The sequence below is a fragment of the Rhinatrema bivittatum genome, chromosome 10 (assembly GCF_901001135.1).
Source record: "Rhinatrema bivittatum chromosome 10, aRhiBiv1.1, whole genome shotgun sequence".
Classification (NCBI taxonomy): domain Eukaryota; kingdom Metazoa; phylum Chordata; class Amphibia; order Gymnophiona; family Rhinatrematidae; genus Rhinatrema; species Rhinatrema bivittatum.
In genome coordinates, this window is record NC_042624.1 from 117,986,863 (window position 1) to 118,014,682 (window position 27,820).

Here is a 27,820-nt window from a genome sequence, read left to right on the forward strand (position 1 = left end):
GTGATTACCGTATTTCTGTTTTTGGAGACTCGCATATAAACAAATTACTAGCATAAGCATATAAACTGAAAACACCGTGAGCAAAACGTCTGGAGTGCGGCTGAAGAAGAGAAAGCAAAACCGCGTTCTTTCATATAAAAGTGTAAGAAAATAAAGACTGGGGAGGCTCGCATGGCAGTGGCCGTTTCCATCTCGGTGCTGTCGGAGGACGTCACCCATTCGTGTGGCTGGCTGCTGGTCCACAGAGAAAATGCATTCCACTGCTGAAAAGAAAATACTGGAAGTGTAAGACACCCGAACTTACAATACTGATACTCCCGACTAACCGGAAGCCCAGAACTGGATATCCTTGCTAGAAGTGCCCTGACAAGCGCAGCTTCCATCTGTGGACAGGTTCTTGGGCTCTACTTACAGAAGGGCTGTTGAAACGCTCCACGATCTTTGCTCTCTTTTTAATGGACATGGTGCCGTCCAGCCTCAGGTACAGGTACCTGGCAGGGGAAACGGATGGGATTAGCCAGTAGATCTAACAGAGAACCTGAACAACATCTGCTCCCGACGCCAGCTTTAAACAAAACCAAAACCCCAGACAGGAAAGCGTAGTGTATCAAACATCTACATAAGCAGTTCTTGTAAATTCCAGAACAGCGATTCTCTGGGAGTCGCAAAACCTCCCACAATCCCCAACTGCCTCACTCTTAAAGCTGGCGCATCCCCTGCCTCATCCATGCACACTAAGAGCCTCTGCAGTAGACAGACCTGTCTAACTTACGCCCTATCATTAACAGATCATTATCCAATCCAGAAACACTCAGATGTGAATAGCGTGCCATGGAAAATACACCCCAGAGATCCCACTGACATGCATGCACCTCCGAGTCCTGCAGAGTTTCTCAAACAGGTCCAGGGTCTGGGTATAATTGGATACAAGAACGACCTTGTCATTACTGGTGCTTCTAGTGACTGCCAAAATATAGTCCAATACCAGCATTTTCCCTGCAATTAAAAAGAAGATGGGATGTCTATTGTACAGATGCTCCACAGTCATCATAAAAAGGAAAGATGCTTCAGTCTTCAAAGCACCACAAATTATGTGTTTGGAAGCTCCTGTGACTGAAGGCAGCTGCCTCGTTTCTGCCCATTTACAAAGCTACCTGAAAGATGTGGCTCCAGAGATTTGATGCTGTAGTCTGCTGGGAACAAGGCGAGAGCCCCCTCAAAGCCTTCCTCCTGGTCCACACACTTTTCGTAGATCAGAGCCGGGTCTGGGTCAAGAGGGAAAGTACAACAGTAAGAATCCAAGCATGGGCGAGAGAAAAGGATTCATTCTGCGCTACCACTCTTCCAAATCATATGATAAAACAACTGCAACCATATGCAGACAAACTGCGCAATGATGTGTAGAGCGCACGCACACACAGCACTGTAATAAGCAGAGGGAAATTGGCTCTTACCTGCTAATTTTCATTCCTGAAGTACCACGGATCACGCCAGACAAGTGGGTTTATGCAGCCCTACCAGCAGATGGAGGCAGAGAACAAAGCTTCGAGGCCCTGCTACATAACCGAGAGCGCCACCTGCAGTCCCTCAGGATCGACCTGTACCCATGCCAAGACGTCTACCTTAAACCCCAAAAAACCTGGGGCGAACAGAAAAAAGGTTGGAGCTCCTGAAAAAAACTAGGCCCTCTTAACTGAGAGAACGCACATCTGAAGCTATGAACACTTCTCATTACTCTGAATATATCCCATATCAGCTCAGCAACATCTAGAAGCGAAGAAGCCTTTCGAAAAATGGGGCTGGGTCTCTGGACTGATCCGTGGTACTTCAGGAACGAAAATTAGCAGGTAAGAACCAATTTTCTTTTCCCTGTACGTACCCGGATCAGTCCAGGCCGTGGGATGTACCCAAGCTTCCCTAAACTGGGCAGGAACCCGAAAGACTCGCGCACAAGACGCTTTTCCCAAAAGACGCCCCCTCCGGTGCCTGCACACCCAAGCGGTAATGTTTGGGTAAAAGTGTGAGGCGAAGACCATGTCATCACACGACAAATCTCCTACGAAGAAAACAAGTGACAGTCTGCCCACGAGCTCGCCTGTGCCCACAAGGAATGCGCTCTCAACCCCTCCGGCACAGACGTAAGCCGAAGCTATCATCTCTTTCAGCCATCGTGCAATAGCGCCCTTAGGGGCCTTATTTCCCTTCTTAGCACCTCTGCGCAGGACAAAAAAAAACGATCGGATCTCCGAAAGGCATTTGTCACCCTAAGATATTGCAAAAGAATTCTGCGCCCATCCAGCAAGTGAAGCTCTCTCGCCATAGGAGCATCCACAGACAAATTCGGAAAGGCCAGTAACTCAATCACCTGGTGAAGGTGAAAGGAGGAAACCACCCTAGGCAAAAAAAGAACTTCGTTCAGATTCCATGCTGGAGAAATCTTCCAAACGGGAGGACGCAAACGTTTTGCCCCTTTGAGGAAACAAACCACATCCGGGGGAGATGCGAACAATCTTCCCTAAATCCTACCTTGAAGGGAACCTAAGGCTGCCACCTGAACCCGAAGGGATTACAGGCCAAACCATAAGTCAAACTGCTTTGCAAAAAAAACCAAACAAACCCCAAAGACTAGAATCTGTGGAACGTCCACTTTAAAAGACTGCACCTGACTCTCCAGACTCAGACAGAAGCCAAAGTCGTGGAAGGCCGCCTTGCCTGAAGCAAAGTCACAATCACAGGCTCCAAACAACATTTCAAGCAGAGCCATTGCCTATCAAAAGCTAAGCCGCTAGCCAGAAGTGATCCTCCCACTCACAAAATACGAGGCCCTGCCGCAACAGCCCTGACAGATGGACCAATCGAACGGAATCATCCACCGCCAGACAAAGGTGGTCTGCAAACCATGGCCGGCACCACCTGAATCACCCTGCCTGGATGAAGCTCAATGCGCCGCCGCACTCGACCTACGAGAGGCCACGGTGGAAACACGTACAGCAACAGGGGTGTTGGCCAAGGGTGAACGAGAGCGTCGACGCCCTCCAATCCGATCTCCCTTCTGCGACTGAAAAAACCGATCCATCTTTGCATTTCCTGAAACTGCCATGAGGCCCCCACCGCTGGTCATGCGCAGCATAGCCTGAATCAAGGAGAAAGCCTCCGCCAACATCTCCCACTTCTCCGGATATAGATGAGGAAGTCCGTCTACACGTTGTGCACTCTGGCTACATGGGAAGCCGCTACTCTTGCCAGATGTTTCTTTGCCCCAATAAAAAGATCTTCTGCCTCCAGCACTACTGGACGCCTCTTCGTTCTGCCCTGGCAGTTGATATACGCCACTGACGTAGCACTGGCCGAGAACACATGCACCACCTTGTCTTGAACGAGGGGAAGAAACGCCAGTAAGGCGTTTCCAGCTGATTGATGGATCAGGTCGCCTCCTCTGAAGACCACTGCCCCTGGGCCAATTTTTCTTGACACATTACCCCCCCCCACCACAGAGGCTGGCATTCGTGGTCACCACCACCCAGTTGAGCACTTCCCAATCCATCCCTTATTCAAGATTGTGCCAAGAAAGACGGCCAGCACGAGAAACGAACTGGCATCCTTCGGCAACGGCAAATGAAGCTGAAATTCCCTCGAAAGCAGATTCCAATGGGATAACAGCGTCCTGTACCATCTCTGCCGGAGACCGAGAACTACTGAGGGACTGCAGGTGGCGCTCTCTGTTATGTAGCAGTGCTTGAAAGGTTTGTTCTCTGCCTTCGTCTGCTGGTAGGGATGCAAAACCCCACTGGTCTGGACTGAGCCAGGGTACGAACAGGAACCTGATTTACAGTAAGGGAGCGGTGCTTGGGTCAGCAGCAGACTGGCTGAAATGATGCAGTATCTGTCTTTCAGGCAGAGATTTGACATCTCAGCTCCAATTTAGACCCCACAGTAATAAACAGAATAAGCAGATGCGGTGGCTTCTTGTGACACAGCAGACATTCCTCCGACTTCCTGAAAACTGGCTGCATGAACAGACTGCTTTAAATATACCTCCACGGTTTAGTTTCTGCATTTGAAAAATCTCCTCTCTCATTTTCAAAATGGCTTCCATAAACATCTTCAAGATTGTTCTCGTACTTTTCTCTTCCTTTGTACTTCCAAGGTCATCGGAAGCGGACGGAATTTGTAGCCCTGAGCCTTCATTCCCACTATTTCATTCTCGCCCACCCGCATCGCCTCCCAACAGACCCAGCCTGGTCACTGCCGCGACGGTCCTGGAAACCTGCAATCGTGGGCCCCGATACCTGCCACTAGGTGGCAGCCTTAGCCGATGGCCACAACTCCCTCTGCTCCACTACCGCCCTCATAGCATCCCCAGCCCCATTTACCCAGAACAGGCCAGGCAGTGACCCGTGATGGTTCTGCTCAGTGTAGTCCCACAGCTCCGGCACAGCATGACTGCTACTGGACTTTGTATTGAGGAACTTCTTCTCGAGAGATCAGAACCACGCAGAGCTGCTGCTCAGCCAGCAGGAGGAGCTCTTCTCAGCTGATCAGAGCTCTGCTGTCCTCAGGACAAGGCAGCAGCTGGTTCTTGTCCCAGCCCAGACATTTTCTTAAAATCAGAACTGCTTTATAAATATGTCCTATTCCACCTTGTTCACAAGCACATTTGTTTTTTAAGATCCCCTAAGGAACGAATACCAACAAAACTAAAAACCTAACACTAAACCCACCTCCACCATCTGCTGGAGACAGAGAAATACTGGCAAACTCTAGGTGACACCTCAGGGGTATAGGACGGAGTCCGTTAAAACTTCTCTGTCTCCATCTGGTGGAGGGGAGGCAAAACCCAGGAGTCTGGACTGATCCAGGTACGTACAGGGAACTACTAACTCTGCTCCCCCCATGTCTCAGAGGCACCCTCAGGCAGGGGGCGGGGGGGGGGGGGGTTCCTATCTACCTGACAGCTCTGCTAGCACAAGGAACAGCTGGGAGAAAGCAGACTCACGGTTGCAGAGCTTCTTTAGGGACGTTATGAAAGACAGCGAAGACATGCTCATTTTCCCCCTGTTCAGGTCTTCCACGGGTTTGGCTTGTTTCAGAAACTGCTTGTATAGCTCCAACTGCAGAGGGGTCAGCCTGCAAGGACAGTCCATGCATCACAGCACTGCGGGCACAAATACATCTGCAGGCCCTTACTGTAAAGGGAAGCGGGTGAATCGTTGCCAACAGAAAGGAAACCCTAGACCCGTAGCAGGATTTCAGACTGGTTCAGCGGAAAGTCGCGTGCATGAAAACAGGATTTACAGAGCGCTCTACAACCAAGTGCTTAAATGAATCGCTTCCCTTTAACAATGCAACCGAGCATAGAAAAGAGCCGAGGCGAAACTGTACCGCAAATACAGATGGGCAGCAACCTCTGGGTTCAGCATTTCACAAAAGCAAGGTAGAATTCCCAACGCCCTTCCTCGAGGTCAGTATTTTTCTATTCTAAGCATCACAAATGATATATTTATAGAGAATGGTGTGCTAGCGATATAGAAGGGTCCAAGGACATAATATCAGATCAATTCACTCTGTGCATGCAAACGATGAAAGCAAACACGGACATACCTACAACACACCACTTGCTCAATTTTCACAGGCAGATATTTGGAAAGAATATCTGATGTTCTCCTTATTAAACACCTGGAACGAAAGAGTAACAAGGTATATTAGTCAAACACGAGAGGTGAGAAAATCCAGGTTCCAATCCTACCACCTGAGCTGAAGCACGGCACTGGAGCGCTCATGGTTACCCTCTCTTCCTCTACCGATTCCCACTCCAGAGGTGGCTGCACGTGTCCCCTCTCTCTGTGCCCTGCACGTGGTTTATGTGAAGTGAGCTCTAGAGAGACAGACAGACTGCTGCCTTCCTGTCCTTGGAGCCCCCTCACCTCAGGTCCTTATTTCCTCTCCAGCTATAGTGAGTGCAGAGGTCTCATCATATCAGCCCTGCAGAAAACTGGATTCTTTGCAGACTGACACCTTTTATGCGTCCAGCCCGTAAATTAGACTAAGATATTGTACAGGAGCTTTAAACAGCACACAGCTCCCATCTTGAACAGTGTGCTTTTGTTAGAGAGCTATATTTGCGCTGATTAAAAGGTAAAGCGTTTCTGTGATATCGTCAGGCACTGTTAAAACTGCCTTCCTGTTGGCTGGTGTCTCATGCTCTGTGCGATCCTACATCAAAAGATTTATGCGTCGCATGACGCCGTCTAACAAACAGAAAAGTCAGTCTTTCTCAACCACTTTGTAACGAATTTCGATGGATGTCCTGGCTGTGTTCCAAGGCTCAATTCTTCAGCACCCTCAGGGAGTGCAGAGAGACTTTTTCAATAAAGAAAACATTTAAAAAAAAAAAAAAAAAAAGTTTTGCAACAGAAAAAAAGTGTCAAGAATTGTGATACATCTACAAGCTCTCACACACAGAAACAGTTTGTTTTTTATATTTGTCTGTACGTGCGTGCTGGCTACGCCACATTTTCTGTCCATTAGTGCTTAATCTTTCTCAACCATGTCAATAGGAGATAAACAGCTTTTAATTACAGCAGTCACATTACCTATTCACTACGCTGATCAGCTCCTTCAGTTTTTCCTCACCCTTCTGCCTGTCAGCTGCACTGGCATCGGCATCTCTCCCTTTCAGGATGGGAATTTCAAAACGCTTCTTAAAGTCCTGGGCCGTGCCTAAACCAAAAAGAATTCACTTTAAAAATCTGAAAAAAAAAAAAACACAAAACCAGCGGCGTTTGTTCATGTAAGCAGAATCAATTCACCTCCGTCTCCCTCAAAGGGGGTGGGCACCAGTAACGCTAAGATCAGGGAATGCAGGCACTGCTTAGGCACAGCTAAGTATCGAGGAATCTGCTTTCCACTACAAAGCGAATAACCTAGCTGTGAATATAACTGTATGGGCAAGTAAGCACTTAGAAAGACAGAGTTTTATTTGTATTTGTAAAGAACAGAACACAAAGAAACTGAAATAAAAAGGAGCAGTGAAAAGGCATCTTCAGCACAGGTACAGCAGATTCTGCTAGCAAACTACGCATCCCTATTCTCCAGCACACCTAGCGTTTTACATTTCCATCTTAACTGCGGCTTCTACCTTCTGCAGCTGAATGCATCAGGAATCCGTAATCGCTTTACTAAAGGGGCAGCCCCCAGCCCCGAACCACTGCCACCTCTTACCCAGAATGCCCGGCCCGGCCCACTGCCAGCTCTTACCCAGAATGCCCGGCCCGGCCCACTGCCAGCTCTTACCCAGAATGCCCAGCCTACTGCCACCTCTTACCCAGAATGCCCGGCCCACTGCCAGCTCTTACCCAGAATGCCCGGCCCGGCCCACTGCCACCTCTTACCCAGAATGCCCGGCCCGGAGCACTGCCAGCTCTTACCCAGAATGCCCAGCCCACTGCCACCTCTTACCCAGAATGCCCGGCCCACTGCCACCTCTTACCCAGAATGCCCGCACTGACAAAGTGCACGAGGCTGAAGTACTCCAGCAGATCGTTCTGAACGGGGGTTCCCGAGATGAGGACTCTGCGAGTGGTCTGCAGCTTATTCAGAGCTTGGTAGGTCTGGTTCTCAGAGTTCTTTAGCCTGTGTCCCTGGCAATAAGCAAGCAGCACCGAGGCATTACTTACGGACCTTAAGCACATACAGCAGCACAGTCAACAAGCAGCATGCATTTACATTTAAAGCACGCTGGGCGAGAGAACGGAGCACTGCCTTGTGTCTGTCGCTCCTATCATAAGCCTCGGGAGCCGGAGGTCCAGCCCTCTGCTTGTCGCTTTGTATCGCTCTCTGTGCCACTGCAGTTGTGCTGTTTGTCCTACCCTCCAGCTGCTGTATTTAGCAGAGTGTATGAACAGCATTTGAACAAAGAATAAAATTAATGTTATCCTAGCAATGGTCATGGGATAGATGGAAGTTTTACACTTTCCTATCTCTGCTTGGGTCTGTTTTATATGTTCAAAGCACTGGGTGCCACTAACTCCATCTCCTGAAATGCTCGTTCCTGCTCATATCCGGATCAGTCCAGACCCGTGGGTTTTTGCATCCCTGCCAGCAGACGGAGGCAGAGAATAAAAGCTTCTCAGGCCCTGGTGCATAACAGAGCGCGCTACCTGCAGGCCCTCTGTATTTCTCGGAGGTGCAAAACCTGCCGTCTGGAGCTTTGAGCTTAAAAAAAAATTAGAAAAGAAAGAGAAATGAAATTGGACAGAAGAAGAAGGAAGCCTTCTGGAAGTGTTAGGGTTCTTCATGGGCCGAGCTCGAGTACAGCAGGGTGAGCGGGGGGGGTTTGAAAGCCAGGACTCTCGGTTCCCAGGCTCCCTCTGGGTCCCCCTCACCCTCCGCCATTAGCACCCAGGAGCAAGGGAAGTATTCATTTTTCTGGCTTGCGATCTCCCTGGTTGTGAGCGCGACAGCAGAGCTGTTTGTGCCGGGAGAGCAAAGTCGGGTAAGCGAGGACACCGGAGATTTGGCTGCGGTGTCGGGGGGGAGTACGGAAAACTCTTTTTGCACCCGAAGCATAAAACTCCTGCAAACCACAGCACGGATGCCAAGACCGGACACCTGAAAAATATTTTCAAGATGGACCTCGAGCTTTCTGTCCTGCAAATTCTTCAGAGCTGCAGAAGCAGCCACCGGGATAGTGGTCTTCTTAGTAACCACGGAGACGGAGGCATCTGCCTTCGGGACTCTCAGGAGCACCCGAGGGTCTTCAGGCAACGGATTATAATGGATCCAACTCTTCTGCCCAGTCTCCGGAGTATCCCTCACTGGACCCCGTAAGCCATCCACGACCGGGCCCACGTCCCCCCGCGGAACCTTAAGGACATAGGGGATAAGGGTCCCAATTCTTCTCCGTGGAACATCCCCTTCCACATCTGGAGGGAGGAGGAGTAGCCTAGTGACCTCGGGCAAGTCACTTTACCCTCCATTACCTCAGGTACAAAAACTTAGATTGTGAGCCCTCGGGGGATAGAGAAATACCTACAGTACCTGAATGTAAACCCATGTGATATCTCGATTGAGATCCAATGTCGGTATATATAAAAATAATAAATAAATAAATCTGGGAGTTTCCCTGGCTCCTCCTCTGGAACCTGCACCCCCCCTCCCCCCAGAGAAGGATCCTCCTCCAGGGGACTTTTCTCCAGACGCACCCCCATGCTCAGAATCGTCAGAGGAGACATCCTTAACAGCCCCCCCCCCCCCCCGCGTGGGCAGAAATCCCTGAAAACCCGGGCCGCGGACCTTCCGACGCTCCTTGTTTGGACGCGTGCCGCCCTGCGACTTTCCGGGCCAAATGCGCCTTATGCAGCAAGAGGACGAAATCCGAAGAAAAAGCGAAGGAATCATCAGAGACCTCCCCCCCGAGAGGTCATCCTGGTCCCCTGAATGCCCCCCCCTTTGGGGCTCAGATCTCCCAGGGAAGGCGCCTCTGTAGCAGCCGCCAAGGATTTCAAAACGGTCGCCATTCCCGCGCTCACCAGGAAAGGATCAGCCGCTTCCCCCCATGCAGGTAAAGACCCCCCAGGCCCGCGCTGCAGGAGCGGCAGACGCTGCGGTCGCCCCCTCCCCCAGGGAGGCATCGGGAGCACTGGTCGGACCGCGAAAGGCGCGCACATCTCGTTTCTAGTTTATTGGGTTTTTTTTATAGACCCTCGCATCAGTAAATGGTTTACAATAAAATGGAAGCAATGAAAATACAATAAGTCCATTAAAAGAGAAAGATGGCTGTAAAATAATAAATAATTAAAAGTAGTAGAAGCGTTAGGATCATAAAAAATCTAAGAGAATGGCAGTTACGCTATAAATTACAAAACATGAGAAGAGAAAGTAATCCTTAGAGTTAAAAGATGTCTTAAATCTAAAGAGCAGGCAAGAGATCTCCCCACAGGCGGTGCATCGGCATTCACGTGGCGTGCTGTGGCCCTGCGCCGACCACGTGGCAGATGCCTGAAGCACAGAGACCCCCGCGGGAGCCACGGGAGCAAAGCCCCTACCACAGGCAGTGCAGCCATCGCCGACCGGGACCCAACTACAAACTGCTGCTTTTTTTTTTAAATTAAGACTTGCCTTCCCCTTCTAAACTTTACCAAAAGAACAAGTAAATAAATGACTTCCCTGAGACGAATGTTGGCAGCAGGCTCTGCTAGTGTTCCTGGAGGCAAGGGTGCTGGATCCACCGGCTTTCTGCCTCCTGGCGTGAAAGGACTGAGCTCCAAGGGTCCCCTCAAACCAGGAGGGATGGCCCCACCAGGACCTGCCAACCTCCTGGGAGGAAGTCTTCCTATTCTCTCTTTTTTTTTTAATAGGTCCAGAACTGCAGGTTTTGCACCTCCTCCATCTGCTGGAGACACAGAAACACTGAGGGTCTGCAGGTGGCACACCAGGTTATATGGCAGTGGTCAGTAAAACTCTCTCTGTCTCCATCTGCTGGAAGGGAGGCAAAACGCAGGAGTCTGGACTGATCCGAGGGAATGTGCGATGGTTAAAGGAGGCAATAATTTCAGCCTTCATCTGTAAGGATCGATCGGTTCCGGAGGGGGTGTGGGCCCATTCTACTTGAGCGCAGGCGACCTCCTGGGTGGACTGTCAGCTGGTTTCTCCGCAGGAGATTTGTCGGGCGGCAACGTGGCCGCCTTCACTTCACACTTTCTCCAAACATTATCGTCGGGACGCGCGTGCACCAGCAAAGTCCGAGTTTGGGGAAAGTGTATTGTGTGTGGGTCTTTTGAGTTCCCGCCCAAAACAGAGGAGCTTGGATACATCCCACTTGTCTGGACTGATCTGGGTATGAACAGGAAAGGAAAATTGGTTCTTACCTGCTAATTTCCGTTCCTGGAATACCACAGATCAGTCCAGATCTCCTTCCCTCTGTGATTTTTCGAAAGACCTTCCTCACTACTGAATGTTGCACAGGCCGTTTGTTTAGACGTATGCAGAATTCAAATATTGTAAATAAGTTATAGATTGTTAATGCCTCTTGTTATGAGATAGAAGGCTCCAACTTTGAGTCTCTGTCACCTAGAATTGTTTGGGTTTTCAGATTGGTCATCTTGGCTTGGGTACAGGTCAATACTGAGGGACTGCAGGTGGCACGCTTATGTTTTATTCTCTGCCTCCATCTGCTGGTAGGGATGCAAAACCCACTTGTCTGGACTGTCAAGTTTACTTACAGGCCGATACAGTACAGTGCGCTCCGGCAGAGCGCACTGTTAACCCGCGTTTGGACGCGCGTTTTCGATGCGCTAGCTTTACCTCTTACTCAGTAAGGGGTTGAAAACGCACGTCCAACCCCCCCGAAACTAATAGCACCTGCAACATGCAAATGCATGTTGATGGCCCTATTAGTCATTCCCGCGTGATACAGTAAGTAAAATGTGCAGCCAAGCCGCACATTTTACTTTCAGAAATTAACGCCTACACAAAGATAGGCGTTAATTTCTGCCGGCGCTGGGAAAGTGCACAGAAAAGCAGTAAAAGCTGCTTTTCTGTACACCCTCCGACTTAATATCATGGCGATATTAAGTAGGAGGTCCCAAAGCAAAAAATAATTAAAAAAAAAAAATTTTAAATCGGCCCACGGCTTGAAAACCGGACGCTCAATTTTGCCGGCGTCCGGTTTCCGAACCCGTGGCCATCAGCGGGTTTGAGAACTGACGCCGGCAAAATTGAGCGTCAGCTGTCAAACCCGCTGACAGCCACCGCTCCTGTCAAAAAAGAGACGCTAGAGATGCGCTAGTGTCCCTAGCTCCTCTTTTTACCGCGGCCCTCATTTAAATACTGAATCGCGCGCACAGGAGAGTGGCCTGCGCTTGCCCGCTCTCCTGCGACCTTTACTGAATCGGCCTGTTAGGGAATAGCCACTGCTATTAATTGCATCAGTAGCATGGGATCTTCTTAGTGTTTGGGTACTTGCCAGGTTCTTATGGCCTGGATTGGCCACTGTTGGAAACAGGATGCTGGGCTTGATGGACCCTTGGTCTGACCCAGCATGGCAATTTCTTATGTTCTTATGATCCAGGAACAAACATTAGCAGGTAAGAACTAATTTTCCTTCCCTGCTTAGACAAGAAAATGTTCTGCTTACCAGGCAGCATGTATTGTGAGAGAAGGGCAACAGAAATACCAGGTATTGCTCTAGGACATGTAGCATTTATGTTTTATTTCCTTGCTACAATGGAAAATGTTTTTCGGAAGATAAAGGTCCAATGTCAGAAGAGAGCCATCATTTAACAACATTTTTACAGACCTAAAACAGGCACCAGGAACTCACGTGCCAGAAACAGATCTGGTTTTCAGATTGCCATAACGAATGAGATAGATTTCCATATATTTGATCCAAAGATGAAGCTAATTTGTAAAATGCAGACAACTTGTAAACCAGAGCAGTTTGCTGCACTTCAAGGACTGGAGTTTGCCATCCCTGACCTAGAATCCTCTGCTAATACGACGGATGACAACCTTTTTACAGAAGCTGCCCAGCAAGTAGCGGGGCTCCCATGTTATGCAGTGCACACAGACAGATGACAAGCGAGCACAGCTCAGTACCTCATCACATATGACCAGCCCGACGCTGCCCTTGTGCAGGATGTCGGCATGAAGGCGAAACGTCTCATACGAAATTATCAGGATCGGGGAAGGTATTCGCGCTCCGTGCTGGTTCATGAATCCAGCTACAAAAAAAAAAAAAAAAAAATTCCTTAAACTTGTCTTCAAGTAATAACATTCACACATCCAAAGGGGGAAGTTGGCTATGCAAAGTCAGCCTATTCTCGTTATCCAGTGACTCCATTTTCCAGTACAAGCTGATTCAGTCCTGGTTTTACTCCATTGCATACTGGGATATGTAGTCCTTCTTGTCTTAGAGAGATCAGAGCTGCAGGTCCCTGCATGCACTGGATCTGCCTGTCCTGAAACAACGGTGCTAGTCTATTTTGATTATCGAGTGGGGTTTCTCTCCTCCTCCTCCCATAACTCTTTACCATTCCCTCCTGATTCAATCATTGGACTGTGCTCTTAACAGGCACAGGAGGGGGTGAGAGACAGACAGAATCATAAAACCAGCAACTCATCCTTCAACAGCGAGAACATGAACTTTTACTATAACACTCACTATTCTATTCTTCACATTTCTATGCGCCTTTCCTCCAAGAAAGGGAATGATTCAAAAGGCAATAAAAATACACAGTAGCATAAAGGAAGCAGATAAATACAGAACGAACCCTGGCATTTTAAGATAATAGAAAGCATCAGGCGCATTCAGCCTCCAATTCCTGTCCAGCACCACCGTGCAAAGCAGCGTGGCTATCACTGCCCTACCCCACTGCTGCTGCTAGAGAACATACACTGAAAGCATCCAACTGTGACGTCAGACTAAAGCAGCCTGGCTCTCAAACATTTGTTTACATGGATTGATCACACGGACCTTCTATAAGAGCGATGTTCTCTGCTAACACGGCGCTCATGCATATCAGACAGGACAGAAGCTGGTAAAATGGGAAGGGTGCGGCAGCTGCGAGCCACAGAGGGAAGGAAAAGGACGAGCCAGTCCTGTTGCTTCAATTCGCATCTCTTTGCTGCTCCAGCACAGAGAAAAATGAGATTGAAAACAGGTGACATGAACAGAGGATTCCCTGTCTAAACTTTTATTCAAAGTGTTTCAAGGAAGACAAGTTTTGCAAACTTTACTTCGTTTATCTTCCTCTGTGGAACAGCAGCAAAGCCCAGCACAAAGAATCAGGTACTTGTGACCTGGATTGGCCACTGCTGGAAACAGAGCGCTGGGCTTTGCTGGAACCCTTGCTCTGACCCAGTATGATGACTTTTTTTTTTTTTTTTTTTTTTTAAATATAGGTCTTTATTAGTTTTCCAGCTTATAACAATTACAAAGCATAATCACTGACAGTGCATGTATGCAATATGATGGACCTTATGCTCTTGGGACTGGATGATTTTGCTGAGCATCAAAAGGCCTGGAAACCATAAGTAAACATCAGCCATCAGGGCACGGCACACCACGGCTCTAAGCAAGTGGCTCCCAAGCTACAGTTTGCGTAAATCCCTCACAACTATTCATTCCGGAGAACCTGAAAACCGGGATCTGTAGGGGATGCCCAGGAATCATTACAGAGGCCAGGGCAGCAGGAAAGTTACCAAACAGAATACTGTCATACCACACTTCTCGTGCCCAATTATATTAAACCCTGGCAGATTGGCTTTAAAACAAGCCAGGCGGAGAACCTGGGCGCGACCCTGGTGCACGGCCCCTGGCCCAGGACTTCTGCTGCGATGAAGGTGTTGGTGAGGTGCGAGGGGGTTATAAAACCCCGGGTACTTGTGAATGAAGGCTCATGGCACCAGATCCCAGCTCTGATTCGGAATGAGCTTGAAGCCCAAAGGAAAAAGGAGAAAACTGCCGAGTCCAAAAACGGAGAAATTACTTGCCTGATAATTTCGTTTTCCTTAGTGTAGACAGATGGACTCAGGACCAGAGGGTATAGTGCACTCCTGCCAGCAGATGGAGACAGAGTCAAATTTCAATCTGACGTCACCCTAGATTCACCCCTGAGGTGACCTCAACCCTTCAGTATTCTCTTCAAAAGCCACTGTGGACATACTAGCGGACAAACGATTTAAAATATAAATTTGCAAATATTTTCTTAATAAACAGTTTCTAAATAAATAAAATATAATTAAAACATGATTAAAAAACAAACACTGAACCCCAGTAAGGTTATAGATGCCCTGATCTAGGGACTGGATGCCGGCTCACCCGTAATCTCTTGGAATCGATATCCACTCCACAGGCAAATCCTCGGCACCGTTCTTGGGCAGCCGTGGGCGGGATGCTGAGTCCATCTGACTACACTAAGGAAAACAAAATTATCAGGCAAGCAATTTCTCCATGTCCTAGGGGGTAGCCAGATGGACCCAGGACCAATGGGATGTACAAAAGTTACTCCTGATTGGGGAGGGAGGCTGCCCTTGGTCCAGTTAACACCGACCTTCCTTGCAAAGGCTGAATCCCCCTCAGGCCTGAACGTCCAGGCGATAGACCTGGAGAAGGTGTGCAAGGTGTTCGGCAGATATCGACGGGAGACAGCAGTCTTACTTCCGCCCATGAGACTGCCTGAGCCCTAGTGAAACGAGCGTTAACCTGAGAAGGTTATGGCTTTCCTGCCTCCACACAGGCTCCTGTGACCACCTCCTTAATCCAGCAGCTATGGCAGCCCGCAAAGCTGGCTCGGCCCGCTTCCTTCCACTGTGAAGGACAAACAGGCGGTCCATCTTTCAGACCGGTTCTGAAACTTCCAGATACCGCGCCAAAAGTCTACTGACATTCAAATGACAGACGAGGCGGTATTCTTCCACGTCCTTGTGCTTATCTAGGGATGGCAACGAAAAGGACTGATTTAAATGAAACTCCGAGACTATCTTGGGCAAGAAGGATGGAACGGTACGAAGCTGTAATGCTCCTGGAGTCATCCGGAGGAACGGTTCCGACACAACAATGCCTGTAGTTCAGAGATGCAATGTGCCAAGCATATAGCCACCAGGAACACTGTTTTCACGGTTAATAAACACAAGGAAAGACTGTGCAGTGGATAAAAGGAGGGCCTTGCCAAGAATTCTAATACTAGATTAAGATTCCACAAGGGAACCGGCCACCGAAGGGGTGGCCAGAGGTGCTTCACCCCTTTTAGATGAGCCGACAGGCGGGTTCCGTTCACCTCACCCCTGAAACAGGAGACCCCTGAAACTGGACCTTCCGTTCACCTCATCCCTGAAACTGGACCTTCGAGTTAAAGGTCAAACCTTTATTCAAGCCATCCTGCAAAAATTCCAGAATTAGTGGGATTTTGACCGCCTGAGTGGGGACACCGCATTCCTCGCACCAGGTCTCAAATACTCTCCAGACCCACATATACACTAGGGACATAGAGAACTTCCGAGTGCAGAGTAAAATGGCAATTACTGCTGCAGAATATCCTCGCTTCATCCGCCAAACCCTCTTCAAGGGCCAGACCGTAAGACTAAATAGAGTTGGATCTTCGTGAAGGACCGGTCCCTGTTGTAGCAGGGTCTCTGTGCGGCGGGAGGCAAAGAGGGGTCTCCTCCAGGAGTCTCCTCATGTCCGCATACCACGGTCGCTTGGGCCAATCTGGAGCTCCTAGCAGGACTAATCCCCCTGTGGTGCTCGATTCTGCGAATGACCCTGCCCAGCAGAGGCCACGGAGGGAAGGCATATAGCAGTTCTTCTTCCAGCCAGGTTTGAAGAACGTCAATCCCCAGGGACCACTGATCTTTTCTGCGACTGAAGAATCGGGGAACCTGCGCATTGTGAGATGCAGCCAGCAGGTCGATGGATGGGAGACCCCAGTGATCTGCTATCAGCTGAAAGGCTTTGGCCAACGTCCACTCTCCTGGATCCAGACTTCCCCTGCTTAGAAAGTCTGCTCTGACGCTGTCTTTTCCTGCGACATGGGAGGCTGAGATCATCTGTAGATGTATTTCCTCCCATACCATAAGGAGATCTATCTCCTGTGACACTTGCTGGCTCTCGGTTCCACCCTGGCTGTTGACGTGGGCTACTGTTGTTGCGTTGTCCAACATTACGAGGACCACTTGACCCTGGAGTCTTGGCTGAATTGTATACATGCCAATCTGACTGCCTGGGCTTTCAGGCAGTTGATGTTCCAGCGGGCCTCTTCCTCGGTCCAAAGTCCCTGGGCTGTCAGTTGCTGATAGTGAGCTCCCCAGCTCCAGAGGCTTGCTTCTATTGTGAGGACCAGCCAGCTCGGAGAGGACAGGGGTTCACCCCTACTCATATAAGCTTCCTGCAGCCACCACTGCAGCCAAGAGCATACTCCCATCGGTAAGTGGAGGTGAATCGAATAGTCTTGAAACTGCGGATTCCAATATGACAGAAGTGAGCGTAAGTGGTCGCGTGATCTCCAGGGTTGCCGCCATCAAACCAAAAACTTGGAGATAGCTCCACACTATTGGGCGTATCGTGCTCATCAACTGATACACTTGAGACATCAACTTCCCCAATCCACATGGTTGGAAGGAAAACCTTGCCCAACTTGGTGTCAAACCGGACTCCCAGATATTCCAGGGATTGGAGGGCTTGAGACTGCTTTTGTCCAGGTTTAAGACCCAACTAAGTTCCTGAAGCTAGGAGGTCACCCTGTTGGTTGCCCAGAGACTCTCTTCCACGAAGTTGGCCTGTATCAACCAGTTGTCCAAGTACGGGTGCACCAGGATTCCCTCTTTTCTCAATGCTGCCGCTACAACCACCATAATCTTGGAAAATGTTCTGGGGGCGGTGGCTAGGCATCTGAAATAATTTACTAGAACGAGTAAGAGACAAACCAAGCGAAAACAGGATTCAGCAGCTGAACAAAAGGAGGAAGTCCTAAAATGATCTAAACAAGCCATAGAGGGTTCCAGCTCCATCTGCTGGTGTATATTACCTCAATCCATTCACATGCAGCTACTTCTCCAGCACTCCCACCCTCAATCCATGTCAATTCTTATCTCTACCTTTCCTCTCCCCCCCCCCCGACAATCCTTCCAGTGACAATCTGGGCCAGCAGGCAGGCAGGAGGAGGAGTAAATGCCTTGGCCCACATCCTCTTCCTCTACTGCCCGGTTTCCAACTCGTGGTTTAAACCTCATTGTTCAAAGTGCCAGTCGGACCCAGGGTAGCAGAGGAGGAGGATGTAAGCCCAAGGCACTGCTGATCTCCTCCTCCTGCCTGATAAGTACTGGGAGAGATAAGTACTGGGAGAGATATGCATACACCGTTCCCCCCCCAGGAGTAGCCCCTGGTTGCCTGCAATATCACAGAATTCTGCAGCAAGTGCTGGATTTTGCAGTACATAGTAAATGACATTCAAAGGGCCACGCACCTAAGCGCTTGTCGATCTCTTCTTTAGACCCTCCATCGATGGCGAGTGGCTGTATTCTTCCTCCCAGCCACTTGCTGACCTCATTATACCAGTTTTTCACCAGGCTGGATGGGGCGACCACCACCGACTTGCTGATTTCCGGCTTACAGTCTGGACTCTGGCGGAGTAAGGTCCACAGGAGGGTAATGCACTGCAGAGTCTTTCCCAGACCCATTTCGTCAGCCATAATGCAGCCTTGGCTCCCGGGGATGCGTCGACCCGTCACGCATTCCCAAAGGAACTTCACTCCCTAAAGGAAAAGGAACAGCAAGCTCAGTACCACAAGGTCTGCAGTAACAGCCGGGCAATGCAAAATAACCTGTTTCATGGCTCGATTGCAGGGGTGTCCATAATTTACTTTTATGAGAATTTATTAGTCACTTAACACAATCAAGGCCTAAGCGACACACAAAATAAAACATCCATAAAATGTTACAAAAACTTAACCAATACAATAATCATCTGCTAAACATGATAAACAAACAGATCAAATACAAAACAGCAGCAGATACTGCTTGGATAACATGTTTTATCAAGCAGGATATTAAGTTTTAATAAATGAAATACTGAGAAGACCTGCAACAATACCTTGTTCAGTAGGAGGAGAAAAACGAATCAATAAGGAGTCTTCTTGGAAAGGAAGGTTTTGAGAAGACCTCTAAAAGTTTTAAGACATGTACACAGACCCAATTCTTTTGGGGAAGGAGCTGCCTCAGACAAGGTGGATTCTCCTGTTACAAAGAGGCGAGCATGTTTGATAGATGGAACATCTAACAGACCTCGCTGAGATGATCTAAGTTGTCATGAGGGTTGGTGTACTTTAAGTAGGGTCTTTGACCAGGATCAGGAGTCCAAATGTATAAGTTTGAAAACAGTAAGAACAATTTTATACTCTATGTGCTGTTGGATAGGTAGCCAGTAAAGGTCAATGAGTGTGGGTGCAATATACAAGAAACGCTTAACCCCATTGGGAAAGAGAGAAGCTTGAGCAATTCAGAATTATGTAGCAGTTGTTTAAGCCCAGCCAGCACATGGAGTTTGAAAAAAACCCAGTCTGATTATTGATCTGATGTATGCTCGAAATTAAAGATGGGGGTTGATCCAGACACCTAGGCTCTTAATGCTTTGATGTAAATCAAAAATAGAACCATTAAGCATGATGGATGAATACTGTAGCATGGAGTATGTTCTTTGTATGAGAAGAATTGTCTTTTTTCTTATTGAGTGCCAATTTATTCTCTAGTGACCATTGTTCAATGGAAGAAATACAAATTTGAATGTTTGACAGTGTCCTGCCAAGTGGGATGAAGCTGGATAAAAAACTGAATATCATCCGTGTACATTTTGTACCCTTCACAAAAATTTACAAATTGGTGCTAGATAAATGTTAAATAGTGTGGCAGACAGGGCAGAATCCTGTGGAACACCCATTCTCAAAAGAGACCAATGAGAATATTGATTATGATCTTTAAACTGTTGAGAGCAATTATCTAGAAAATAAGAAAACCAGTCTAGGACAACTCTGGCTATCACCATGTTCCTGTAGGCAATGCAAAAGGATAGAATGGTCAATTGTGTCGAAAGCAGAGGAGATGTCGAGATAAACAAGATTGTAAATATAACCCGAGACAAGACCTCTCCCCAGTGTGTTGGTTAAAGACAGCAAAAGCAATTCCGTGCTCAAGGATCACCTGAAACCAAACTGGTGAGGATCAAGAATATCCTTATCAACAAAGGGAGGATCAGACAATTCAGAATGTCCACTATAATTTCAGAAAGTCTTAACGATTTATTAGGTTTCTCATATGACGTATCACCAAACAGTCAATCCTTAAAGTAGGTAAACGGTCCCGCGACAAGAACCATGTTTCGTGATAACTGCGTTGGGAGGGAACTGAATTTCAATATCTTGCGAAAACCAAGGATAAATGACATCTCTAAGTTTTTTCTTCTTTTCGATCTGCTTTGCCTGCTGTATTCACAAGACGTTGATGTTCTGATGTAAGGTCCTTCCATGAAGGTATATCTGTCATAGGGTTAACTGAAGAAGGGGACACCCTCGTTGTGTTGCCCTCAGCACCAATCCCCCCTGACCGAGGGGATGGACCAGCGTCAGCAAAATCAGTCGGAGGCAAATCACCTCGAGCATCCAGGGAGCACTAACAAAGACTCGCAGAATTCCCTGGCTGTATTGCCTAGATATGACAAACAGCACAGATCGCTAAGCACTTAAGACTTCGTCACCAGCGCCATATTGCCTCAAATTTCTTGTACATCAAAATAAGATACACACTGAAGTATGCGCTCAAGGAAGCTCATGCATAGTAAGCACCCAAGCTGACGCCCAGTACATACCATCACGTCACCATTGCGCGGCGAAAGGGCACATTCGAAAGCACGCAAAAAAGCCGCAGTGGCCTACTATGCAGCTTGACAAACTTAAGCCTATGAGCAGGGCCTAGTCTAAAGGCTGCTCAACCTGACGAGACTATGCCGCCTTCACCCCTCACTAAATCTGCCTAGAGACGCGAGAGGGAGAAGGGAAAGATGCTGACCACTTATTCCGAGAGCAGAAGACCCGGTAAGAAAGGAATAGGGGAAAAGAACCCTCCTTACTTTCTTTTTTCTTTAATCTGAGCTCAGCCCTCCTTGGCTGAGAGCACGACTGGGTCTCCGACTATGGGGGTAGAGAGGTAAAGCCTCACCACAGAGCCTCCCTTGTCCTTCAACTGCTTCCCTTTTTTTTTTTAAAACACTACAAGCAATCCCATCTTTTGGAGACAGAGAATACTGGCAGGCTGATGAAGGGGCGGGGCTATATGTCTGTGACATCAGCTTTTACTCCAGGTGCAAAATCCAATTGTAGGGACTGGCCTGTCTGAATGCAGAGGAAACATATTTTGCTAAGTGCATTTTTGTTCTTCCAGTGAGCAGCTGTCTCACACTTTGCTGCTGCCAGAATTTGAGTAACTAAATGATCGATTAGAGGGCATCCCCTCTAGTGATGCCGAAAGAAGCAACACCATTGTATCATTATCCAATGAGAAATCTGCAATATCGTTAAGCAAATTTCATATCATGTTCCAATGTTATAATTCCTGGATAAGTCCACCAAACATGCACCCTAGTGCCTTGATCTCCACAGGTTCTCCAAAAGATCACTGAGATTTGGGACATCGCCTTCAATCAAACTTGTATATAATACCAGCGGAAGTATATTTTATAGGAGTTCTCTGCCAAAGAGGCTGCTGTGGATGTTTTACGAATTCTCCAAGGAACATCAGCCCAGTCATTCTCTTCAAAATTGCGCCCCAAGTCTCTCCCCCCCCCCCCCAATCTCTTAAAAAAAAAAGAGTAAGGATCCTGCCAAGGGAGAAAAACTCTTTCACCTTAAGAGCCAAAAAAGAAATTCCTTTCAGCCTACCAGACGACTGACCGCAGCACGGGACACCCACCTACCACCCCGCTGGAGAGAGAGAATACGGACAGACTGATGCCTGCACGGGTGCCTGTATGGAGTGGCATTAGCCCATCAGTCTGGACTGGCCTGACTGGACCAAGAGGAAACCATGATGATTTACTTGAAAAGTGCTGTGTCAAATTTTATTAAACTAAACTCAGGAATAACATCAGGAGATCTTTCTTCACTGAAAGGGCGGTGGTGGACGGCAGAAATACCACATCAAGGAAGCCTTGGACAAACACAGAGGATCCTTAGCTGCAAGGAAATGAAGGTGAAAACAGGGGCTGTAGTACTGCAACAGGAAAGGAAAACACACGAGCCCTACGGCGTTTCTCGGAAGTCGTCTCAACGATTCTCCAGCTGTTAGTGCCCAACGTAAGGCAAGGTTTGGCTTAGTCACAACTTACTTCCCGCTGATGTGGCCGCAAGACTTGGCACAGGACAGGATCCACCACGACGTGGACTGGGACTTTCTCCCTGGAAAACAAGCGAGCAGATGTTAGGCAGCATTAGAAAACAAAATAAAAAAAACTAAATACAAATAACCATCCCTTTGCGATAGCTCAAACGCACACAGTAAGTCCCCCTGCATCACTGAAGGCAGAATTCTCTGCTTACGATATCAAAGGCAACATCACAAGAGAATTACAGCGACAGGCGAGGATGTGAGTTTGTGCACTTGTGCAATTATTATCTACTAAAAATCCTGAGGTCATACCACACTCATTCTTTGCACAGAACGAGAGGATTTGCACATTTATGGGTTGTATTTGGTAGAAAAGTGAAGAAAATTCAGTAAAAGCAAACATGGCAGCCTTATCAGGCCTGGAGAAGGTCTACGCCCATCAAATACAATTAAAAGGTATCAGGAGAATTTGCATTGCTTTGTTTTATTATAATTTGCTGGCATAAATTATAGATAACAGAGAAAGATCCACAATATATCTGGTCTAGAATGAGCAATGGAAGCAAACATTACCGAACCTAAGGACAAGCCCGATTGTTGATGATTATCAGTTTGATTTTGAATGCATATACATGTCTTATTATATATTATTGTATCGGAAAACCATGGTTACCTGTTTTTGTTTATTGTATTGTATATTATACACAATGTTTAATAAAATATAAATTTTAAAAAAAAGCAGCAAATGGGCAAGCAGATTTTTGTTTACACAAAAATGACTGAACAGATACCAAAAGCCCAGATTCAGAAAAAGACTCCGAAGGCTTGCAAACTAGTTGTTCATTCTTACGAGGCAGTTTCCAGTCAGTGCCAGCAGAACCCCCAGGGCTGTCTGGACCGGGCCACAACTGGGGGGAGGGGCGGAGGCGACTCACTTATCTATTTTGAGCTGATCATGTGCACTCAGCTTTGGAGGCTCGTACAGAACCAGTGCGTCCTCTTCAAAAGGGTCATGGAGTGCACGCCTCACACCAGCCTTTTTAATGCCCAGTGCACGAAAACCCAGGGAGCCTGCACAGTCAAAAGAAAAAAAAAGCAGTAGAAAAGTCAGCAGTGCCCCACAGAAAGAAGATTTATTTTAGTTTGGATATATTTTAATATGCATGGTAGGACGTGGGAATAGTACACACAAATGAATCAAAACAGCACACCAAACACACTCAAGTGACTGCTGCTGCTCCTGAAGTGTCAGAGGCCAAACAGGAAAGGGATTATAAACCTCCCTTTTCCAAAAGGGCGCACCACCAAAAAAAATACCAGGGCAAGGGGCAAGGAGACCGCAATCAAGATTAGAGCTAGAGGAGCAGATCTGTGAAATAATTTATCAAGACAAGACGCTTCTGCAGTGAAACAGAAGACTTAGCATTTCCAACTGACATTTTCTTTATGTGAGAATAAAAAGGTTTCGTGGATTAAAATAAAATTGTGACATCTGCCAAAGTTGTACACTACTTATCCATCTCTCTCTCCTTAAATTGTGAGAGCAGCAGCTTTCAAGTCACTTACAGAAGTAACACGACTCTCAGCAACTTATGAATAGGATTGCTGGATGCCTTCATCACAAACCAGACACAGAATAAGAAAGCAGGGAAAGGTCAGTCCATCGAGTCTAGTCATTGCTGATTTATAATTAACCTTCGCCCCCTCCCCCCGTCTCCAAGCAGCGCAAACGCACTGTCGTCAGGAGAGACCGTAAAGGTGGCCACAAAATCACACTAAAACTTAAAACTTATTTGCAATTCTTTAACACACAGCAGACGGCAGACTGGACCCGCCACATCACCTGATGAAGCAGTATATGCTGGGGCCACCGGTCTCCCCCTTCTTTTAAGGAACGGCTGATGAAAACGTTTCGGAGCAGAATTATCCAGCAGCAGCCTCAGCCCCTACACACAGAGCAGCGCTGAAGCAGCACCCAGGTCCTCAGCTGGGGTTTAACGTAGGAAAAGGGATGCTGGATCTCCCTGCCATGGGCCTGGTATACTGCCACCATCTGAACTTGGGTTTTTATATTCTTGGATGTCCTCCTCAGAACGTGGCACTGTTTCTACACAGGGAGCCGGGCCCGATGGTGCAGTTTGCAAAGTGACACTGGGATTTTTAAAGGCAGGCTAAGGAGTCAGATATATATTTTGAGAAAGCATTCTCCCAATCCTTTCAGACAGACGAGAAGAAATTTGTAAAAACTCAAGCGCCTCAGCAGCTTACCTTTGTAATTTGGAATAGGCACTTTGAAGGGCTTTGACAAAATGCTGCGGATGAATGCCTCCTAAAGACAGATATTAAACACGTTAGGGTCACTGACTCTGCATCTTCATTTATTTCTAAAACTTTCATTCCACCCACCCAAAAGAGCTTGCCCCAAGCAAAGCAGAAAAAAGCACATAAAATACAATTTTATATAAGGACATTGTATAAAACCTGACTTTGTCTCCATCTGCTGGCAGGGGAGCACAACCCATCAGTCCTGAGACCACCTGGCTACAAGCTAGGAAATACGCCAATAGATAAAATGATCAAAATAACCAAACTGAAAGAATAGCTTAAGTCACAGGAACCAGTTTCCTGTCGATGCCAGAACGACCAGAAAGGCCTTTACTTTCCTCCTAAACGTTAAGTCGTCTGCCTCTTTCCACAAAGTGGGATTTGTTATCGGGAAGGTACAATTGTGTGTTTCAGCTAAATGAGCTTCCGTAAGTGTAGGGAGGGTCGAGTCCTTTCTCTGAAGACCGTGAGAGCTTGAGCAGGGATATCGGTTTTTAGAATCTCGTCCTGACAGAGAGGGCCCTCAACGTGAACTGGCCTAAAAATCACGGGAATGACTGATTTTTATTCTCCGTGCTATCGGTAGCCAACGCTGGCACTCCAGCTTGGGACTAATCCGATCTCATGGGCTACGATTAGTAATAACGCAGGCAGTGGCAGTGTAACAGAGGGTTCCCTGGATGTACCTGGATCAGCCCAGACTGCTGGGTTTTGCCTCCCTTCCAGCAGATGGAGACAGAGAAAAACTTGAAGGGCACCCCTGTAAGTACGGTGCGCCACCTGCAGACCTCTTCAGTATAATCAGTATCAAAGCAGAACAGAACTGGTAAAAGGAATCCCAAATTTAAATGGCTAAACCAACGTAAGAAATCAACTATACACAATAATTGGAGCACCTACCAAATCTTCAGCCTGCTATATAACTGGACAATAAAAGAGGAAGAAACACTGTCGAGCAGATCCAAAAATGGGCAGGCATCTGGGCTGATCGTGGTACTATAGGAACGAAAATTAGCAGGTAAGAACCAATTTTCCTTTCTCTGTACATACCCGGATCAGCCCAGACTGCTGGGATGTACCCAAGCCGCCTTAAATGGGGTGGGGCCTGGAAAACCCCGCTCGAAGCACCCCGCTACCAAAACTCTCGGAAGCTGGAGCCCCAACATCCAAGCGGTAATGCCGAGAAAAAGTGTGCAAAGATTTCCAAGTCGCCGCCCTACAGATTTCCTGGGTCGAAATCAACTGGATTTCTGCCTATGACGCGGCCCAAGAACGAAGCGAATGAGCTTTTAGACCTTCTGGAACAGCTCACCCGTGACATAGGTACGCTGAAGCAATAGCCTCCTTCAACTACCAAGCTATAGTAGTTTTGGAAGCTTTATGCCCTTTCTTGGGACCACTCCACAAGACAAAGAGATGATCCGACAGGTGAAAGTTGTTAGTGACCTCCAAGTAATGCAGCAGTGTCCGCCTGACATCTAAACGCTTCAGTTCCCGTGCATGCGGAGAACTTTGATCCAAATTCGGAAAAGCAGGCAATTCAACGGACTGGTTCACATGAAAAGCAGACACAACCTTTGGAAGAAAGGATGGCACTGTTCTCAGAGAAACGCCAGAATCTGAGAACCGAAGAAAAGGTTCACGACAAGACAGAGCCTGAATCTCAGAAATTCTCCGAGCCAAGCAAATAGCCACCAAAAACACCGTTTTGAGTGTAAGGTCTTTCAGAGTAACGCACTTGAGTGGTTCAAATGAGGTGCACACAACTTCCGAAGGACCAAATTTAAACTCTAGGATGGACAAACAGACTGACGTGGTGGATTCAAGTGCTTAGCATCTCGAAGGAAATGTACCACATGTGGATGAGTGGCTATGGAAGCCCCGTCCACTTTTCCACGCAAACAGCCTAACGCCGCCACTTGAACCCGTAGCAAGCTGAAAGCTAGCCCCTTCGCCAAACCCTCCTGCAAGAAGGCTAGAATGTGGGCTATCGAGGCCCTCTAGGGGAAACCTTCGATCTACTACACCAAGAATTAAAAACCTTCCAGACTTGAACGTATGTAAGAGAGGTGGATGTTTTGCGAGACTGCAATAGAATGGAAATCACCAAATCTGGATACCCATTCTTTCTCAACTGCCACCTCTCAGAAGCCAAGCCACTAGACAAAAGCGATCCACCTGGTCGAAAAATACTGGACCCTGCCGCAGGAGATTCGGAAGGTGACCCAGATGGAGTGGGCTGTCCACTGCTAGGTTGCGAAGGTCCGTGAACCATGACCTCGGTGGCCATTCCGGAGCAACAGCACACCATCCCCGGATGGGCCTCTATTCTTCTCATGACCTTGCCTACCAGAGGCCATGGAGGAAATGCGTACGGCAGAATGTCTCGAGGCCACAGAAGGACAAGGGCATCTATGCCTTCCGCCCCGTGCTCCCTTCTGCGACTGAAGAAGCGTGGTGCTTTGGCATTCCCCCTTGTCACCAGTAAATCCAAATGGGGAACCCCCACCGATGAGTGATCAACTGGAATGCCTCGGACAGTTCCCACTCGCCAGGATCCAATCTTTGACAGCTCAGAAAAGCCACTTGAACGTTGTCGACCCCGGCTATGTGAGAAGCCGCTATCCTGAGAAGATGTACCTCCGCCCAGGCCATGAGCTTGTCCACTTCCATAGCCACAGGACGGCTCTTTGTTCCTCCTTGCCGGTTGATGTATGCTACCGTCATTGTGTTGTCAGAAAGAATTCTCACCGACCGACAATGAACCAGAGGCAAAAACTTCTATAAAGCCAACCGTACCTCCCTTGTCTCCAGACAGTTGATGGACCATTGTGCCTCCTGCTGCGTCCATTGGCCTTGTGCCACCTGAGATCCGCAAAGTGCCCCCCAACTGGAAAAGCTGGCATCCGTCGTCACAATGACCCAATGAGGGACTTCCAGATCCACTCCCCAAGTGCTCGTGGATCAACCACCAAGCTAGACTGGACCTGGCCAGCTCCTGGGGCGGTAAGGGAACCTGAAACTCCTCCGATTTGGGATCCCACTGAGAAAGCAAAGCCCTCTGCAATGGCCTCATGTGGGCGAAGGCCAATGGGACCAACTCCAGAGTAGATGCCATAGAACCAAGCACTTGCAAGTAGTCCCACGCCTTGGGAAGTGGTAGAGATAATAGCCGCTGAACCTGAGACATGAGCTTGTCTATCCTTTCCTGCATAAGAAATACTTTCCCGATCCGCATATCGAACCTGGCCCCCAAAAAATCCAAGACCTGATCAGGAGACAACTGGCTCTTGGCTGAATTGATTATCCATCCCAGGGATTGAAGAGTCTGCACCACCTTGGCAGCCACCACCATGTATAGCTCCTCAGACTTCGCTCGGATGAGCCAATCGCCCAAGTAGGGATGGACCAGGATTTCCTCTTGTCGGAGAGCTGCCGCCACAACCACCATCATCTTGGTAAAGGTGCACGGGGCAGTAGCTAGACCGAAGGGAAGGGCCTGAAATTAGTAATGCTTGCCAAGGATCATGAACAGAAGATACCGCAGATGATCCTCCCGAATCGCAATGTGCAGGTACGCTTCTGTCAAATCGAGCGACGCCAGAAATTCCCTGCTTCTGACAG

General features: G+C 48.1%; 1 protein-coding gene across 1 annotated transcript in view; it reads right to left on the reverse strand.

The window, feature by feature from the left end:
* The window catches only part of RAD54L (RAD54 like), a 47,546-nt gene that overhangs the window by 7,983 nt on the left and 11,743 nt on the right, over positions 1-27,820 (reverse strand). The window contains exons 4-15 of the mRNA XM_029617553.1: positions 24,140-24,200; positions 22,807-22,942; positions 21,873-21,942; positions 17,964-18,252; positions 12,598-12,722; positions 7,490-7,640; positions 6,594-6,720; positions 5,602-5,676; positions 4,997-5,127; positions 1,155-1,265; positions 873-996; positions 413-491 (exon numbers count right to left, since the gene is read on the reverse strand). Of these exons, the coding sequence (XP_029473413.1) occupies positions 413-491; positions 873-996; positions 1,155-1,265; positions 4,997-5,127; positions 5,602-5,676; positions 6,594-6,720; positions 7,490-7,640; positions 12,598-12,722; positions 17,964-18,252; positions 21,873-21,942; positions 22,807-22,942; positions 24,140-24,200 (1,479 nt within the window). The remainder of the gene's footprint in view (positions 1-412; positions 492-872; positions 997-1,154; positions 1,266-4,996; positions 5,128-5,601; positions 5,677-6,593; positions 6,721-7,489; positions 7,641-12,597; positions 12,723-17,963; positions 18,253-21,872; positions 21,943-22,806; positions 22,943-24,139; positions 24,201-27,820) is intronic.